Source organism: Aquarana catesbeiana, linkage group LG08 (assembly GCF_042186555.1).
Source record: "Aquarana catesbeiana isolate 2022-GZ linkage group LG08, ASM4218655v1, whole genome shotgun sequence".
Taxonomy (NCBI): domain Eukaryota; kingdom Metazoa; phylum Chordata; class Amphibia; order Anura; family Ranidae; genus Aquarana; species Aquarana catesbeiana.
Window position 1 is genome coordinate 308,642,426 of NC_133331.1, and position 20,762 is coordinate 308,663,187.

Consider the following 20,762-nt stretch of genomic DNA (forward strand, 5'->3'; position numbering starts at 1 on the left):
AGGAATCAGTGCATTTTTATAGCACTGATTGCTGTATAAATGACAATGGTCCCAAAAATGTGTCAAAAATGTCCGACATTTCCGCCATAAAGTCGCAGTTACAATAAAAATCGCTGATCGCGGCCATTACTACTAAAAAAAAAAATTATTAATAAAAATGCAATAAAACTATCCCCTATTTTGTAAACGCTATAACTTTTGCGCAAACAAATCAATAAACGCTTATTGCGATTTTCTTTTTACCAAAATATGTAGAAGAATACAATCGGCCTAAACTGAGGAAAAAAAAAAATTTTTATATATTTTTTTGGGGATATTTATTATAGCAAAATTTAAAAAATAAAGCGTTTTTTTCAAAATTGTCGCTCTTATTTTGTTTATAGCGCAAAAAATAAAAATCGCAGAGATGATCAAATACCACCAAAAGAAAGCTCTATTTGTGGGAAAAAAAGGACGTCAATTTTGTTTTGGAGCCACGTCGCACGACCGCGCAATTGTCAGTTACAGCAACGCAGCGCCGAATCGCAAAAAGCGCTCTGGTCAGGAAGGGGGTAAATCCTTCCGGGGCTGAAGTGGTAATAGCTAAAAGTAAAAAATATTTTTTTTTTTTTACATTGTCGCTCTTTTTTTGTTTATAGCGCAAACAATATAAACCGCAGAGGTGATCAAATACCACCAAAAGAAAACTCTATTTGTGGGAAAAATAAAGGACATTAATTTTGTTTGTGTACAGCGTCGCAAGACCGTGCAATTGTCAGTTAAAGTGACAAAGTGCCGTATCGCAAAAAAATGGCCTGGTCATTAAGGGGGCAAATCCTGAAGTGGTTAAACAAAAACAAAAAAATGGTTGCGTGAAGGTCATATGCTTCCTGGGGACAGTGAACCTCAAGCTACAGCCATTCATTGTTTGTTAAAATAAAGTTCAATGAAAAAAAAAAAGTTGGAGTGAAGGTTACATTCTTCCTGTCAAACGCGGAGCTCCACTCAGCAGCCAGACCCCTCTCATAGGAAGTGATATAGAGACAGGAAGTGATATAGAGACAGGAGGTGATATAGAGACAGGAAGTGATATTGAGACAGGAAGTGATTTGATGGTCTAATGAGGAAGTTCTTGCTTAGTTGGTGGAAAGTAGAGAAGAGACTTTGTAGTTGGCAGCAGAGGAGGTAATGAAATATTATTTTATATTTACACCCAGTAACCCCCCGTCATGTCCATCCTCTTCCTCCATATTTCACAGTGACATCTTTTATCTCCAACAAATGCTAATATGCACACATATACATATACAGACATCCCAACCTGCAGAAACTCATTTCAGGGAGGTGGCGCTTTACGTCCGCAAACGCCCCACACCCCCCCGCGGCAAAATACATTTTAAATCACTTTTTCATTATTTTTTCAAAGTGCTTTGGGGGAAGGGGGTGGGTGGTATGTGGACTGTGTCAGTAGTTTTTTTTTATTTTTAATAATTGATTTTTTTACAATTTAAATTGTTTTTAATTTTTTTCACAATGCTTTTTGGGGGGAGGGGGTTGGGGCAGTGGACAGTAGCGCAGGGGAAAGTGGTGTCAGTAGTTTTTTATTTTATTTTTTTACACTTTTTCATTTTTTTTAGAATTTTTTTACAATAATTTATATTTTTTGGGGGGCTTTGGTGAGATGACAGGGGTCTAAACAGACCCCTGACATCTCCCCTTTGTGACAGTCAAAGGGACTGAGGACACAGATTCCCCAGTCCCTTTCTCAGCACTAAAGATGAATGAACAGGAGACAGAGGCTCCTGTCCATTCATAAACTGTCAGGAGTAAACACAGTTTACTCTGCTCAGTAATCACAGGACACAGGAGCGATCTCGCTCACTGAGTCCAATTACTAGTTCCCCCCGCAGCCAGCGGGAGAGGAGAGGAGGGGAGTCAGCTGCGGGGGCCGGAGGAGGCGAGAGGAGAACGGGGGATGGAGAAGGACACGGAGGGGGCCGGGGGAGGAGCACACAGAGAAGCTGGGGATGATCGGTTCAGCAGGAGGGACAGCTGTGATCACCGATCTCCCTGTATAGCTTTTTAGCTGACAGCCGCGGGAGGGAGAGAAGGAGAATCATCTGTCAACTAAAAATCGATACAAAGGAGATTGGTGATCACAGCTGTTCCCTGCCGCACCGATCATTCCTGGTAGATCGGGAGGCGCTTGCGGGTGTGCGGGAGCCGCCGCAGAAGTGCCGGAGTCTCCCACACCTTGCGGGAGACTTGAGATGTCTATATATATATATAAATATATATATATATATATTAATTTAATACAGAAAATTTAACCTAAATATAGAGCCGTGTATTCCATTATATGGACATATGATGTCTCCATAAGTAGAGCTTCCCCCTACCCTAAATGGACCATAGGGTGAGTACATGGATTGGCTACAAGGGGAAGTTCAGAGGGTGGTGATAAATGGGGAGCACTCTGAATAGTCAGGGGTGGGTAGTGGGGTCCCCCAGGGTTCTGTGCTGGAACCAATCCTATTTAATTTGTTAATAAAACGATCTGGAGGATGGGATAAACAGGTCAATCTCTGTATTTGCGGACGATACTAAGCTACTAAGCTAAGCAGAGCAATAACTTCTCCGCAGGATGTGGAAGCCTTGCAAAAAGATCTAAACAAATTAATGGGGTGGGCAACTACATGGCAAATGAGGTTCAATGTAGAAAAATGTAAAATAATGCATTTCGGTGGCAAAAATGTGAATGCAATCTATACACTGGGGGGAGAACCTCTGGGGGGATCTAGGATGGAAAAGGACCTGGGGGTCCTAGTAGATGATAGCCTCAGCAATGGCATGCAATGCCAAGCTGCTGCTAACAAAGCAAACAGAATATTGGCATGCATTAAAAAAGGGGATCAACTCCAAAGATAAAACGATAATGCTCCAGCTCTACAAGACTCTGGTCCGGCCTCACCTAGAGTATGCTGTCCAGTTCTGGGCACCAGTCCTCAGGAAGGATGTACTGGAAATGGAGGGAGTACAAAGAAGGGCAACAAAGCTAATAAAGGGTCCTGAGGATGTTAGTTATGAGGAAAGGTTGCGAGCTCTGAACTTATTCTCCCTGGAGAAGAGACGCTTGAGAGGGGATATGATTTCAATATACAAATACCGTACTGGTGACCACACAATAGGGAGAAAACTTTTCAGCGTAAGGGAATTGAATAAGACACGCGACCATTCACTAAAATTGCTAGAAAAGAGGTTTAACCTTAAACTACGTAGAGGGTTCTCTACTGTAAGAGTGGCAAGGATGTGGAATTCCCTTCCACAGGCGGTGGTCTCAGCGGGGGGGCATCGATAGTTTCAAGAAACTATTAGATAAGCAGCTGAACGACCGCAACATACAGGGATATGTAATGTAATACTGACATATAATCACACACATAGGTTGGACTTAATGTACTTTTATTTAACCTCGCCTACTATGTAACTATGTAAAGAGGAACCTCAATCCTCTATCCATTTGTTGAGCCCTTCCCCACCACCATTATAGCTCCTGCAAAGATGTCCCAAAGGGCTCTACCCGGCCATCAGGTTGGCACATCTGCACAGGATAATTCCCACATATGCGCAAGAAAGGGAATGTTTTTGGACTTCTATGTCACCTATCTTTGTGCATGCGTAGGGAAACCACATGCATATACAGATTTTTTACAATGTAATACTGACATATAATCACACACATAGGTTGAACTTGATGGACTTGTGTCTTTTTTCAACCTCGCCTACTATGTAACTATATTTGGGGAAAACTGTGCATGTGCAGATGTGTTGTAGAGAACCAAAGTCCTCTGAGATATCTGCAAACAAGCAGAGTCCAGAAGAGGGGCGGGGGGTACCAGACCTCTTTCCCACCTTGACGATAAATGAGGAAGTGCTGCTTTGCAGAACCATAATAAATAAATAAAATATGCAAATTAAAGAGAGGAAGGGGAGAGGAGACGAGACAGGGCATGGGGTTTAGGCTGAAGTTCCGCTTTAATAATAATTTTTATAAAATGTATTTTTTTAAATGAATAAGAAATGTAAAAAAAAAAATTGAACTACATACACACATATAAAGGTTTCTACTTGTCTTTAAGCTATAATGATTAGACAGTATCTTATCTGTCTACAGAGATCAGAGTCCTGCATGGATCACATGATCTCATCAATGAGGATGGAGGAGGAACCGAGTCACATGACTGAGAGGATGTTAAACCTCACCCTGGAGATCATCTACCTGCTGACCGGAGAGGTGAGGAGGATTCTGGGAGGTCACATGACATCACTCTTATCTTTATTAATAAAACAGACCTGACCGGAGAGGTGAGGAGGATTCTGGGAGGTCACATGACGTCACTCTTATCTCTATTAATAAAACACAGACCTGACCGGAGAGGTGAGGAGGATTCTGGGAGGTCACATGACTTCACTGTTGCTCTTTCATTGCAGAGTTTTCCTCCAGTGAAGTCTGGTGACCATTTAACCATCACAGTGCCTTCACCTCACTCCTTGAATCTCAAGAGGAACAATGAGAAGAAGATTCTAGAAGTCACCAACAAGATCATTGATCTGCTGACAGGAGAGGTGAGCGGTGGTGGGAATTCTGGGACATTATCCAGTAACAGACAAGGGATGTGTCTGGATGGTGACTGTATCATTGTGTGTGTCAGGTTCCTATAAGGTGTCAGGATGTCACTGTCTATTTCTCCATGGAGGAGTGGGAGTATTTAGAAGGACACAAGGATCTCTACAAGGACGTCATGATGGACAATCAGCCGCCCCTCACATCACCGGGTAAGAGGAGACTTTATTGTAAAGGAGAGAGCAGTACGGAGGGTCCACCTAGATCCCCCATCATCTGATAAACACATAAAAACAATGTATTCAGTCAGTGTGTGTGTTTCCTACAGATGGATCCAGTAATGGGAACCCACCAGAGAAATGTCCCCGTCCTCTGTATTCCCGGGATTCCACACAGGAAGATCACACCATCCCTCACCATCATCAGGTAGTTAAACTCCGTGTATAGAACACAGAAGTGATTATGAACTATGTGAGATGACTTTTATACGGTGTCTGCCTGGAGTTCAACTTTAATAGATGCTTTCTATTATTTTGGGGTTTAGGGTGAAGAACAGATTATTATAAAAGTTGAGGTTAAGGAAGAAGAAGTAGAGACGTGTGTGGGGGGTGATCAGCCGTCTATGGAGGAAGTTGGGATGAATATGAAGAGTGAAGAGGATGACATTTCTCCACCTATCAACACAAGTAAGTATAAGCACTATGGAAGAAACGGGTCACAGTTTCAATTTACTTCTGAGTATAAAGATTGTAGTTTAACCGCTTCAGCCCCTCTTTTTGTGGTATTTGATCACCTCTGCGGTTTTTATTTTTTGCGCTATAAACAAAAAAAGAGCGACAATTTTGAAAAAAAAGCAATTTTTTAAAAACTTTTTGCTATAATAAATATCCCCCAAAAATATATAAATAAAAACAAATTTTTTCCTCAGTTTAGGCTGATATGTATTCTTCTACATATTTTTGGTAACAAAATCGCAATAAGCGTATATTGATTGGTTTGCACAAAAGTTATAGCGTCTACAAAATAGGGAATAGATTTATGGCATTTGTATTATTAATTTTTATTTTTTTTATTAGTAATAACGGCGATTTGCGTTTTTTTTTTTTCTTCTGTGGCTCCATGACACGATCGCCGGGAGACCGGCGGACATCGAGACCGTGGGTCCCGCGGGCACGGTCACGCTGACCTTTGTTTACAAGTAAAAATCAGTATTTTTTGCTAGAAAATTACTTGGAACCCCAAACATATTTGATTTTATATATATATATATATATATATATATATATATATATATGTGTGTATATATGTATATATTTTAGCAGAGACACTAAAGAATAAAATGGCTATCGTTGCAATATTATATAATAATATATAATTTATATCACACTGTATTTGCGCAGCGGTCTTTCTAACACTTTTTTTTTGTAAAAAATACACTTTAATAAATTAAAAACCAAAAATAATATGAAAGATGTTACGCCCAATAAATAGATGCCTAACATGTCACGCTTTAAAATTACGCACACTCGTGGAATGGCGACAAACTGCGGTACTTAAAAATCTCCATAGGCGACGCTTTAAATTTTCTTACAGGTTACCAGTTTAGAGATGTAGAGGAGGTCTTGCAGTAAAATTATTGCTCTCGCTCTAACTATCTATATATGCCTCACATGTGTGGTTCAAACACCATTTATGCAACTTGCGTATTTTTTCTTTCGTATTCTTTATTTTACTTTTTTATTTTTACACTGTCCCTTTTATTTTTCTGATCGCTTTTATTCCTATTACAAGGAATGTATACATCCCTTGTAATAAAAATAAGGATGACAGGTCCTCTTTATTGAGAGATCTGGGGTCAAAAAAACCCCAGATCTCTCATTTACCTTTTAAAAGCAAAAAAAAAAATGTAATTTTGACTTTAAGAAAAAAAAAAAAATCTCGGCTATCTGCCAGAGGACCGGAAGTGACATCAGAGGTCGCTCTGGTCCTCCAAGGGCATAGAGCTGAGTGGGGGCCATCTTTCCCTCCGCTTCCTGCCCAGCCATCAGCCGCATTGAAGGCTCTGGTAAGCTCAGAAATGACCGGGAATCTGTGGGAGGGGGGTGGGCACTTCTCCTGCCGCCTATAAAAGTGATATTGTGGTGAATCCGCCACTGGGACCACTTTTATATGAAAGCCAACCACCTAAGAAAAAAAACAATACCAGGGTTATGGCAGCTAGCTGCTGCCATAACAAAGGTATTTAAGGGCAAAATCATGACGTACATTCCCAGTTAGGCGGTCAGCAAGTGTAGATGGATATGACTACCAAATTAAAGCTGAACTCCACCTAATAATTTTTAAGTGTTCATGGTGGAGTCCATATATGATCTTCAAATTCTTTATTTTTTAAAATCCAGGCAATCCACTAACTCTTTTTGGCTAAGGAAGACATAGTCTTCTATTTAACCACCTCAATACCGTGCCATAGCCGAAAGACGACTACAGCGTGGCTCTCTTGTTCTGTGCCGTCCATGAACGTCCTCCCAGAACACGCCCCCCCGCATCGGACACGTTCCGTGATCGCTGTGTCCTTTGGACACAGCTAATCACAGATCGAGGTAAAGGGCCAATCACAGCAGCCCTTTACCATGTGATTAGTTGTGTCCAATAACAGCTGATCACATGTAAACAAACTTGCTGGTTATCGACATTCCTTTCCTCACGTGCTGTCACTGTGTTAGGAAAGGAGAGCTGATTAGCGGCAAGGCTGACAGGGCACATTTACACTGCTAGCCCTGCTTATAAGTGCAGCCCCATCAATGCAGCTTATCAGTGTCCATCAGTACAGCCTCATCAGTGTCCATCAGTACAGCCTCATCAGTGTCCATCAGTTCAGCCTCACCAGTGTCCATCAGTTCAGCCTCACCAGTGTCCATCAGTACAGCCTCACCAGTGCCCATCAGTACAGCCTCACCAGTGCCCATTAGTACAGCCTCACCAGTGCCCATTAGTACAGCCTCACCAGTGCCCATTAGTACAGCCTCACCAGTGTCCATCAGTGCAGCCTCACCAGTGTCCATCAGTGCAGCCTCACCAGTGTCCATCAGTGCAGCCTCACCAGTGTCCATCAGTGCAGCCTCACCAGTGTCCATCAGTACAGCCTCACCAGTGCCCATTAGTACAGCCTCACCAGTGTCCATCAGTACAGCCTCACCAGTGTCCATCAGTACAGCCTCACCAGTGCCCATCAGTACAGCCTCACCAGTGTCCATCAGTGCAGCCTCACCAGTGTCCATCAGTGCAGCCTCACCAGTGTCCATCAGTGCAGCCTCACCAGTGTCCATCAGTGCAGCCTCATCAGTGTCCATCATTACAGCCTCATCAGTGCCCATCAGTACAGCCTCATCAGTGCCCATCAGTACAGCCTCACCAGCGTCACTCAGTGCAGCCTCACCAGTGTCCATCAGTGCAGCCTCACCATTGTCCATCAGTGCAGCCTCACCATTGTCCATCAGTGCAGCCTCACCATTGTCCATCAGTGCAGCCTCACCAGTGTCCATCAGTGCAGCCTCACCAGTGTCCATCAGTGCAGCCTCACCAGTGTCCATCAGTGCAGCCTCATCAGTGTCCATCAGTGCAGCCTCATCAGTGTCCATCAGTGCAGCCTCATCAGTGTCCATCAGCACAGCCTCACCAGTGTCCATCAGCACAGCCTCACCAGTGTCCATCAGTACAGCCTCACCAGTGTCAATCATTACAGCCTCACCAGTGTCCATCAGGATAGCCTCATCAGTGTCCATCAGGATAGCCTCATCAGTGTCCATCAGTACAGCCTCATCAGTGCCCAACAGTGCAGCATATCAGTGCTGCCTCATCAGTGCCCATCAGTACAGCCTCATCAGTGGCCATCAGTGCAGGAGGTTGAAGAGAAGCTTGGCAGTGAGATCGGCATTTCCACTTATTCACTTGCACGAAGGTAAATCTATACTTGATGGAACTTATAAACAAATATACAAAAATATAAAATGTATAAATGGCATCCGTGACATTGTCCACCACGTGTTGAATAGTGAAAGATAAATGGCTGAAGACCAATTGGTCTAATGATTATGAGCAATGTTCGTGAATAAAAAATAAATAAGCAACATCAATGCAGATCAACAGGTGAAGAAATCTTGTGAAGAAACTGCCACCAATTGGTCGAAGGCTTACCAGAAAGGTTGGACTTGAAGGGGCATATACCTCTCAAGTCAGAAAAGCTTAGGTGTCAAAAACACCACGGTTAATGGAACGCCGGCAATCCTGATGATAACGCTATCCGTAGCGTAACATAGCATGGGGCTTCAATATTTGTTCGAACAGACATCAAGTGAGAGATAGCCAATGGAAGGACACTCAGGGAGGTGTATAATCAGCTCACACGATCAAACCAGAAGAATAAAAAAGGTTCCACATAGTGTCATAACGTTTCAAATAGTTTAATTAAAAAAGACTAAAAATTAGACACTCACATGTCAATCGAGAATCAATCGCATAAAATGGCACATTGGTAATAGCGGCACTTCAACCGACGCGTTTCGTCTGAGTAGACATCATCTGGGGTAGCCTGACACAACACAAGGCTTTCTTTTTCTTCTCTTTCGACCCTCTTATCTGACAAGCCTACATACTGATTTGCTTCGATCTGTGCTTGTTTATAGTTTTTAATTATACGACGGCATATCCTAACCCTAACCGGTTTCGGGGTCAACAGAACTCTGAACCGCAAATCTACACCTTGTACTGTTTACCTTTTTTTTTTCACGTAAAATAAAAATGATAGATTTACCTCTAAAACTCCAGTCATTTGTGAACTACTGAAATGTTTTCCTTTTTTTTTTCCCCATCAGATGGATGTGATGTCAGGAATTCCTCGGAGAGACATCTTCTATTATCTGCTGATTGTAAGTCAGAAGATAATGTCATCACACAGGATCCTCCAGGAGGAAATCCAAATACACAAAATATACATCACAGACCTTCCTGTCCGGAGACATCAATGGATCCCTCTGATCAGGGGGAATCTTCTCATCAATCACATACTAGGATTGTAAATATCCATGTAAGATCTCACACTGCAGATCGATCAACAGATCCTTCTAATCCCGAGGAATCTTCCTCACCCCATGAAGGAGATCACCGAGGTGACAATCTATTCTCACGTTCAGAGTGCGGGAAATGTTTCACTCAGAACGGAGCACTTGCTGCACACCTGAAAACTCACACAGGGGAGCATCCTTATATATGTTCAGAGTGCGGGAAATCTTTCAGTCGTCAGGCAGTCCTTGTTAGGCACCAGAGAATTCACACGGGTGAGTGTCCTTATTCATGTTCAGTGCGTGGGAAATCTTTCACCCTAAAAAAAGACCACCTGAGCCATCAGGGAAGTCAAACAAGTGAAAGTCCTTATTCATGTTCAGAGTGCGGGAAATCTTTCACTCATAAAGGAACCTTTGTTAGACACCAGAGAATTCACACAGGTGAGCGTCCTTATTCGTGTTCAGAGTGCGGGAAATCTTTTGCACAGAAAGGAAACCTTATGAAACACCAGAAAAGTCACACAGGTGAGCTTTCTTATTCATCTTCAAAGTGCGGGAAACCGTTCCCTAAAAAGGGTAACCGAAATAAACACCGGAGAAAATACACGGGTGAGCGTTCCTATTCATGTTCTGAGTGCGGAAAATCTTTCACTCATAAAGGAGACTTTGATAGACACCAGAGAATTCACACGGGTGAGCGTCCTTATTCGTGTTCAGAGTGCGGGAAATCTTTCGCACACAAAGGGAACCTAGTTGGGCACATGAGATCTCACACAGGGGAGCGTCGCAGTTCATGTACTAAATGCAGGAAATCTTTCTCTAAGAAAGAGAAGCTAAAGGAACACCAGAGAAACTGCAATGGTGAGAATCCCTATTCATGTTCAGAGTGCAGGAAATCTTTCAATCAGAAAGGAGACCTTGTTACACACCAGAAAATTCACACGGGTGAGAGACCTAATTTACGTTCAGAGTGCGGGAAATCTTTCATTCTGCATGAAAGCCTTGTTACACACCAGAGAATTCACACTGGAGAGCGTCCTTATTCATGTTCAGTGTGCGGGAAATCTTTCACTCTCAAAGCAGACCTTGCTAGACACCAGAGAATCCACACGGGTGAGCGTCCCTTTCCGTGTTCAGAGTGCGGGAAATCTTTCACACTGAAGGGAAACCTTGTGAAACACCAGAGAATTCACAGAAATTCATCTGCAGAGTGCATGAAATCGTTCTCTAAGAAAGAAAAGCGAAATAAACGGAAGAGAAAATACACGGGTGTGCTTTCCTATTCATGTTTTGAGTGCGGGAAATCCTTCGCTCTAAAAGGAGACTTTGTTAGACACCAGAGGATTCACACAGGTGAGCGTCCCTATTCGTGTTCAGAGTGCGGGAAATCTTTCACTCAGAAAGGAAGCCTTGTTATTCATCAGAGGAGACACACCGCACAACGTCCTCAATGCATTCAGACTGCAGGAAATCAGAAGTTAAGTGCCTGCTGATTCAGTGGTGTCCAAACTGCGGACCGGGGGGCTGCTTCATTTTATCTGGCCCATGGGGGGAGCACTATTTCATCCTCTGACACCAACAATGGGGCATAATCACCCCACTGACACCAATGAAGGGGCACAATTCCTCCCAAGGACACCAACAATGGGCCACAGTTCCTGCCAATGACGCCAACAATGGGGCACAGTTCCTGCTAATGACGCCAACAATGGGGCACAGTTCCTGCCAGTGACACCAACAATGGGGCACAGTTTCTGCCAATGACACCAACAATGGGGCATAATCCCCCTACTGACACCAATGAAGGGGAACAATTCCTTTCAAGGACACCAACAATGGGGCACAGTTGCTGCAAGTGACACCAACAATGGGGCACAATTCCTCCCAAGGACACCTACGAAGGTGCACAATACCTCCCAATGACACCAACAATGGGGCACAGTTCCTGCCAATGACGCCAACAATGGGGCACAGTTCCTGCCAATGACGCCAACAATGGGGCACAGTTTCTGCCAATGACACCAACAATGGGGCATAATCCCCCCACTGGCACCAATGAAGGGGAACAATTCCTTTCAAGGACACCAACAATGGGGCAAGTTCCTGCCAGTGACACCAACAATGGGGCACAGTTCCTGCCAGTGACACCAACGATGGGGCATAATCCCCCCCACTGACACCAACAAAGGTGCACAATTCCTCCCAATGACACCAACAAAGGTGCACAATTCCTTCCAATGACGCCAACAATGGGGCACAGTTCCTTTCAATGAGGCCAACAATGGGGCACAGTTCCTTTCAATGACGCCAACAATGGGGCACAGTTCCTGCCAATGACGCCAACATTGGGGCACAGTTTCTGCCAATGATACCAACAATGGGGTATAATCCCCCCACTGACACCAACAAAGGGGAACAATTCCTCTCAAGGACACCAACAATGGGGCAAGTTCCTGCCAGTGACACCAACAATGGGGCACAGTTGCTGCCAGTGACACCAACAACGGGGCACAATTCCTCCCAAGGACACCAACGAAGGTGCACAATTCCTCCCAATGACAAACAATGGGGCACAGTTCCTGCCAATGACACCAACAATGGGGCACAGTTCCTGCCAGTGACACCAACAATGGGGCACAGTTCCTGCCAGTGACACCAACAATGGGGCATAACCCCCCCCCCCCACACTGACACCGATGAAGGTGCACAATTCTTCCCAATGACACCAACAATGAGGCACAGTTCCTGCCAGTGACACCAACAGCGGGGAACAGTTCCTGCCAGTGACACCAACGATGGGGCATGAATCTTCCCAATCAATGACACCAAAGATGGGGCTTCCCACTGATGTCAGGGCATTTTGTACTTCCAGTGGGCACAGTGCACTCCCCCTCTAAAGCCTGAAGGACCATAAACTGGCCCTTTGTTAAGAAGGTTTGGAGACCCCCAGCTTTTGACAAATCTACGATGGTTTTTACTGGTAGAACGGTTTAGCCCATAGGACAACTTTGGGAAGAGAATATTTTGTTTATAAAGGAGCGCATCCTGGTGAAAATGATATTAAATTTAAAGATGGAGTTTGATGGTCCAAGTCTTCTCCTGGCTTCTTTGTCTACTAAAATGTTCTTCAACACTTTATGGTATCCACATTCCTCTATTTTCCTTTTGCATACTTCAGCATTTTTGAGAGGTAGCCCCTTCTAATAGGTTGCCAGGGGGTACACAAAGATATAACATGTCAAGAAACACTTTTAAGCCTTAGATTTTCAAAGGAGAGGCAAGTAGGCCCAATTCGTATAGAGTGCACATCACAATACATTGGGGGCATAGAGAAAATATTCACGTTTTTAGGGGGGGTTGTTTGATGGTTATATACAAATAAAGAATAAATTAGAGTAATACAGTCCTCACAGTAAACGGCACTGAGCTACACCAATACTTTACAGTGGGGGAAATAATTATTTAATCCCCTGCAGTTTTTGTCAGTTTGCCCACTTACAAAGAATTGAAGGGTCTATAATTTTTATCATAGGTGTATTTTAAGTAGAGACAGAATATCAACCAAAAATGCAGAAAAAACACACGATACAAATGTTATAAATAAGTATTTGATCCCCAAGCATAACATGACTTAGTACTTGGTGGAGAAACCCTTGTTGGAAAGCACAGAGGTAAGACGTTTCTTGTAGTTGGTTACCAGGTTACCAGTGGAGGAAAAGCCCATAAACGGCCGGGGACGCGCGGCGATCGTTGGTGTGGTGTGTCAGTCTGGCACATTGCATCACCGATCTCGGTAAAGAGCCTCTGATGTAGGCTCTTTACCATGTGATCATCTGTGCCCAATCACAGCGTAAACAGGAAGAGCCGTTTATGGGCTTTTCCTCCACTCGCACTGACAGACACAACCAGCAATGATTCTGGCTCCAACAGACTGGCTACAGTAGGTGCTCATGTGGTACACAGGTTAGTCCTGTCAATTTAAGAAGGTTCTCCTAACGACAACGCGTTATGCGTATAAAAGACACCTGTCCAGAGAATCTCTTTCTTCCATTCAAACCTCACCATCATGGGCAAGACCAAAGAGCTGTCAAAAGACGTCAGGGACAAGATTGTAGACCTGCACAAGGCTGGAATTGGCTACAAGACCATCAAGGGGGACCTTGCGGGTCCCCCTTGATGGACTGAAATCCTGCAGCACCCGCAAGGTCCCCCTTCTCAAAAAGGCACATTACTTATTTTACTCTCTGCAACTGCAACATTTGTATCATGTGTTTTTTCTGGATTTTTGGTTGATATTCTGTCTCTATCATTTAAATTACACCCATGATAACAATGATAGACCCTTCATTTTTGTTGTAAGTGGGCAAACTTACAAATTCTACAGGCGATCAAATAATTATTTTCCCCACTCTACATAGTTGCCACCATGTAAATTGTCCAATATGTGGGTAACAAGCTGACAAATGTAACAGCAGGTGTGTAACAAAAGTGGGTAACACATTATCAATACTAAATATAAATTGGGTAACAAAAGAGCAACTGTGACAATACAACGGCAATTTTATGAATACATGGGCAAGATACTAGCAATGACAGCAATACTACATAGGCAATACATGGAGCCCGGTCTGCCTGTTATTTTTGTGCTCTGATGCAAAACATGTTTAAGTCTAGCCTACTGCATGCAGAAAGGATCACTGTAAAAAATGTACTAACCCATTGCATTCAATCAGGATTCCCACCCTTGCGTTAGTGGTATGTGAAGGACCTTTTTCCATACAGGGGTTGGACAAATATATGGAAACACTACATGATTTGCAGGTGTGAAAGTGACGACATGTTTCGCATTGAAAGTGGAAGTGATGTAACATTTTTTTGCTTCCGCTGTGTGATGAGACCTAGCTAACAGGTGGGAATCTTGCATAGGCGTGCACACAGGGTGTGCCTGAAGTGCCTAGGCACACCCTAATCTGGGGGATCGATCTCTATTTTCCTCCTAGAGCGGCTGAAAGTAGGCTTCTGCTCCTCTCCTTCCTGCCAGCATTCAGCTGCCTCAGGAGGAAGATACGGGGGATTGAAAACAGAGGAAAAGTTCCCCCAGGGTGGGGTTTTTAGGCAGCACAATGATAAAGGGAGTCGGATTCAATATCAAAAATATAACAAATTTATTGGGGTATATCATAAAAGTTAAAACAATGAGCTCCAGTAGGGGGTGCTTAAGATAAAATTACATGTTAAATGAGCTGAACATATATAGGCAGACATATATTCACAACAACACTGGGTAGCATGAATATTTGAACCTGACGCGTTTCAACCCCTGTACTTGGGGTCTTCTTCAGAGGATTGGTCTGCTGGAAAATATACATAGATGAAATTGATACATGTAAATAAATTACATTGATATAGTAATAGTTACATTCACCATGTAAGATATGGATACAATAATAATAATTACCCAATAATATATGTTCGGCAGAGAAAGGAGCAAGGCCTCCCATATGGAGATCCCTTAGAAGGACTGTCCTCCCATCCTCCCCAGAGGAAGAGTACCGGGCACCCCTACCGCCACCGTGGTTCAGGCCAGGGTAGTGAGGACAGCGACGTGGCTTGCGAGAGGTCACACTCTTGAGTACCATCCACCAGATTAGCAATCAACCAGGGAGCACAAAAAGTTACACCTGTGATGGTAATCAAAGAATTTCTCATAATAAACTCAGTCATTTACACAGTATTAGTCATGTGTCCAAGAGGGGACGGAAATTGTAAAAATTATTTACATATATATGTATGGTATTCTCCATAGGCAGTATAGGGTATAGGCAGCACCTCAGTATGTGCTCAATGTGACAACGATCCATGTAAAAATGTGAAAATGTGAAGAAACTAGGGTAAAGTGAAAGGGTAAAGAATGTAATGGCTAGATACGGGGGATTGGTACCAGTAAATGCTGCCCCCGCCACCCCTCCTGTCCCTGCTCCTCTTGTTCCTGCTGCCCGGCCCCATGTGCGCTCCCCTGGTCCCTACTCCCCCACACAGCTCTGCCCGCTTCCCCTCTCCTCTCCCACCAGCTGTTGTGAAGGATCGTTTCAGGATGGTGAGCGGGGAAGGTGCCTGTAAATTATGTAATTTGCTGGCCCCTTCCTTTTCTGAATGAACACAGTGAGTGATCAGTATCAACCGATCACTGTGTTCATTCTTAACTGCAGTATAGTAAACTGTGTTGTTGTGTGAATGAACCGCTCTGTACAGCGCACTTCCCCTTTATTCACTGTCCAGTGCAGCTGGGGCTGCAGAGAAAGGGACTGGGGAATCAGAAGTCTCTTTTCTGTCTCAAAAGTGAGACATCAGGGGTCTGTTTAAAATCCTGGTATTTCACCAGGGCTCCTTTAAAATTGTAATATAAAATAATATTGTAAAAAATAATACAAAAATAAAGTTGTATAAAAAAAATAAAAAACTGCAGACACGGTACACTGCTCTACTGACACCGTTCTCTGACCAGGACTGTCACGTGCCAGCAGTAAGGCCTGGTGGCGGGGCAATCATGGTTTGGGCAGCCATATTTTGGTATTCTATAGGCCCCATCATCACTTTGAAAGGTAGAGTCACTGGCAGCGACTATGTACAACTTTTGGCTGACCACGTGTGGCATTTACCAGGGCCATAATGCTCCTATTCACATAGGTGGTGTTGTCAAACTGTGGTTTGCTGAGCATGCAGAGGAATTCTCGCACCTTTCCCCTGCGCCACAGTCACCGGACCTCAATATCATGGAGCCACTGTGGTCATTTTAGAGAACAGGATTCGGACTTGCTTTACACTTCGAGGATCTCTGCGAGAACTGGAATGATTTTTGCATGAAGGGTGTTATCAGATTCCATTATTCACCACCAAAGACTTATATTTTTCAATTCCCAGGAGAACTCAGGCCGTCTTGGATGCCAACGGTGTTCTAACACCATATTAGGTAACGATTTTATTCTTTTACCATACTTGTTTCTATAATTTTGTCCAACCTCTGTAGGTGGTCAGTGTAAAAGGATTTCCTTAACCACTTCCCGCCAGCCATATAGCAGAATGACGTGCGCAAAGTGGTTATTATCCTGACTGGATGTCATGTGATGTCCAGCAGGATAAGCTGCGATTGCGCCCCCCCCTCCCCGTGGGGACGCGCGGCGATCGTTGGTGTGGTGTGTCAGTCTGGCACATTGCATCACCGATCTCGGTAAAGAGCCTCTGATGTAGGCTTTTTACCATGTGATCATCTGTGCCCAATCACAGCGTAAACAGGAAGAGCCGTTTATGGGCTTTTCCTCCACTCGCACTGACAGACACAAGTAGAGGAGAGCCGGTTATCAGTGCAGCCCCCCCAAGGATGCCCACCCAGGACCACCATGTATGCCCACCCATGACCACCAGGGTTGCCAATCAGTGCCCAATAGAGGTGCCCAACAGTAATGCCTGCCAGTGCCTCCTCATCAGTGCTGCGTATTAGTGCCACCTATCAATGCCCATCAGTGCTGCATATTAGTGCCTTATCATCAGTGCCACCTCATTAATGCCACCTCATCAGTGTCCATCAGTGAAGGAGAAAAAAAAATACTAAAAAATTACTTATTTACAAAATTTTATAACAGAAAAGAAAGACTTTTTTGTTTTTTCAAAATTTTCAGTCCTTTATTACTTGTTTAGCAAAAAGTGGTGATGAAATAACACCAAAAGAAATCTCTATTTTTGTGAACAAAATGATAAAAATTTTGTTTGGGTACAGTGTTGCATGACCACGCAATTGGCATTTAAAATGTGGCAGCGCTGAAAATTGTCCTGGGCAGGAAGGGGGGAAAGTGCCCAGTATTGAAGTGGTTAAAGGCTAAGTTCACCTTTAGGAGAAAGTTACATGTTATACCCAGGGCTTTTTTTCAGGGGGAACTTGGTGGAACTCAGTTCCACCACCTCTGGCTCAGACCCTTTGGTGCCTGCTCACCACAATCACTTGTAAACACAGAAGTCTGGTTTCTGTGATTACAAGTGACAGCTCTGCACTTTGTATGTAATGCAATCCTGATATTTAATGCCCCTTTAACTACTTCAATACAGGGCACTTAGACACCTTCCTGCCCAGTCCAATTTTCAGCTTTCAGTGCTGTCGCAGTTTGAATGACAATTGTGCGGTCATGCAACGCTGTACACAAACTAAATTTTTATCATTTTGTTCCCACAAATAGAGCTTTCTTTTGGTGGTATTTGATCACCTCTGCGGTTTTTATTGTTTGCTAAACAAATAAAAAAAGACCGAAAATTTTGAAAAAAATAAAAGTTTTGCTTTTGTTTCTGTTAAAAAAAATTTGTAAATAAGTAAGTTTTCTCTTTCACTGATGGGCACTGATAAGGCGGCACTGACAGGCACTAATACGGCGGCACAGATGAGGTGGCACCAATTGATGGGCACTGACGATGGGCACTGATATGCGGCACTGATGGGCACTGGTAGGAGGCACTGATGGGTGGCACTCATATGCAGCACTGATGGGCATTGATGGGCGGCACTGATGGGTGGCACTGATAGGTGACACTGATGGGCAATGAAAGGCGGCACTGCTGGGCACTGATAGGGTGGCGCTGATAGGCGGCACTGATGGGCACTGATGGGCGGCACTGCTGGGCACTGATACGTGGCTACTGTTTTCGTGAAATTTGACTGAACACACCCACTATTTGATGTAATTTGGAGGGTGTGTGTAGGGGGAGGGGTTTTGTGGGGCCGTGGTTAAGTTCCAGCACCTATTGTTTGAGAAAAAAAGCCCTGGTTATACCTGTATTCAGGGTACAACATTCTATTCCCTCTCCTCTTGCCACCAGAGCCTACCTCCCTCCCTGTGACAGTGGACAAGGGTTCTTCCCTCCCACAACCACTGTCACATTTCGAAACAGTGTGGCTTTGTGGGACACAGCCGTGTCATTCATTCACAGCAATCTGTGAATACATGAATTACAAATCCCATCTTTCACCACAGAAGGCAGACTTGTAGCTTCAATGAACCATAAGCATGCTCATCAGCTTGCCCATAGTCCATTCACACTGCCTACAGCTCTGTAACTGAAAGCCCACACAGAGCTGTAGGCAGTGTGTGCAGGAGCCTGACATTGCGTCCGTGATCCACCGATGATGGGTGCAATGCTCCACAGGCTCTTGTGAAAAACAAAAAAAACAAATGCCCATTTTTTTCCCACAAAAATATGTGCATTTAATACTTTTTAAAAAAAAGGGAATTTAGCCTTTACATTGGTGGTCAAATGTAATGGCCACACTGGTGATCATTTGGGTAAAAGCACACTTATAGACCACTCGTAAGAATGCCGCAGTAAATGAATTGAGAGGAGCACGCTAGAGAGGTAGGTTACTGCAGTGAGGATAGTGGAGGAGATCTGTCGGAGAATGTAGTGTGGATGGTGGAGGAGAGCTGTCGGAGAATGTAGTGTGGATGGTGGAGGAGATCTGTCGGAAAATGTAGTGTGGATGGTGGAGGAGAGCTGTCGGAGAATGTAGTGTGGATGGTGAGAGGAAATCTGTCGGAGAATGTAGTGTGGATGGTGGAGGAGAGCTGTCGGAGAATGTAGTGTGGATGGTGGGAGGAGAGCTGTCGGAGAATGTAGTGTGGATGGTGGAGGAGAGCTGTCGGAGAATATAGTGTGGATGGTGGGGGAGATCTGTCGGAGAATGTAGTGTGGATGGTGGAGGAGAGCTGTTGGAGAATGTAGTGTGGATGGTGGGAGGAGAGCTGTCGGAGAATGTAGTGTGGATGGTGGAGGAGATCTGTCGGAGAATGTAGTGTGGATGGTGGGAGGAGAGCTGTCGGAGAATGTAGTGTGGATGATGGGAGGAGAGCTGTCGGAGAATATAGTGTGGATGGTGGGGGAGATCTGTCGGAGAATGTAGTGTGGATGGTGGAGGAGAGCTGTCGGAGAATGTAGTGTGGATGGTGGAGGAGATCTGTCGGAGAATGTAGTGTGGATGGTGGAGGAGATCTGTCGGAGAATGTAGTGTGGATGGTGGAGGAGATCTGTCGGAGAATGTAGTGTGGATGGTGGAGGAGATCTGTCGGAGAATGTAGTGTGGATGGTGGAGGAGAGCTGTCGGAGAATGTAGTGTGGATGGTGGAGGAGAGCTGTCAGAGAATGTAGTGTGGATGGTGGGAGGAGAGCTGTCGGAGAATGTAGTGTGGATGGTGGAGGAAAGCTGTCGGAGAATGTAGTGTGGATGGTGGAGGAGAGCTGTCGGAGAATGTAGTGTGGATGGTGGGAGGAGAGCTGTCGGAGAATGTAGTGTGGATGGTGGAGGAGAGCTGTCGAAGAATGTGGTGTGGATGGTGGGGGGAGAGCTGTCGGAGAATGTAGTGTGGATGGTGGGGGGAGAGCCGTCGGAGAATGTAGTGTGGATGGTGGGAGGAGAGCCGTTGGAGAATGTAGTGTGGATGGTGGAGGAGAGATGTTGGAGAATGTAGTGTGGATGGTGGAGGAGAGCTGTCGGAGAACGTAGTGTGGATGGTGGAGGAGAGCTGTCGGAGAATGTAGCATGGATGGTGGAGGAGAGCTGTCGGAGAATGTAGCGTGGATGGTGGAGGAGAGCTGTCGGAGAATGTAGCGTGGATGGTGGAGGAGAGCTGTCGGAGAATGTAGTGTGGATGGTGGAGGAGATCTGTCGGAGAATGTAGCGTGGATGGTGGAGGAGAGCTGTCGGAGAATGTAGTGTGGATGGTGGAGGAGAGCTATTGGTCAATGTAAACTTGAAAATTGCTGTTCACAGACGCTCTCCATCCAATCTGACAGAACTTGAGCTATTTTGCAAAGAAGAATGGGCAAAAATGTCACTCTCTAGATGTGCAAAGCTGGTAGAGACATCCCCAAAAAGACTTGCAGCTGTAATTGCAGAGAAAGGTGGTTCTACAAAGTATTGACTCAGGGGGGCTGAATACAAATGCACAAACTCAGTCCTCAGGTACCCCTGACAGGCCATTTTTGGGGATTTTTTTCTTAGAAATAATAGCTGTCATAAGTATCAAGCCATTGGCGTAATGAAGAAGTGGAGTAACGAGGAA

At 44.4% G+C, this 20,762-nt stretch overlaps 1 protein-coding gene across 4 annotated transcripts in view; it reads left to right on the plus strand.

The window, feature by feature from the left end:
• LOC141105048 (uncharacterized) overlaps nt 1-20,762 on the plus strand; it is a 239,500-nt gene that overhangs the window by 51,279 nt on the left and 167,459 nt on the right. The window contains exons 1-4 of one of the 4 annotated variants that reach the window (XM_073594859.1): nt 650-1,164; nt 4,154-4,273; nt 4,471-4,605; nt 4,692-4,815. In XM_073594859.1, the coding sequence (XP_073450960.1) occupies nt 4,169-4,273; nt 4,471-4,605; nt 4,692-4,815 (364 nt within the window). In that variant the 5' untranslated portion in view covers nt 650-1,164; nt 4,154-4,168. Of the gene's footprint in view, nt 1-649; nt 1,165-4,153; nt 4,274-4,470; nt 4,606-4,691; nt 4,816-20,762 lie in introns of those variants that run through there. The other 3 variants (XM_073594856.1, XM_073594846.1, XM_073594850.1) reach the window with 3 other exon arrangements.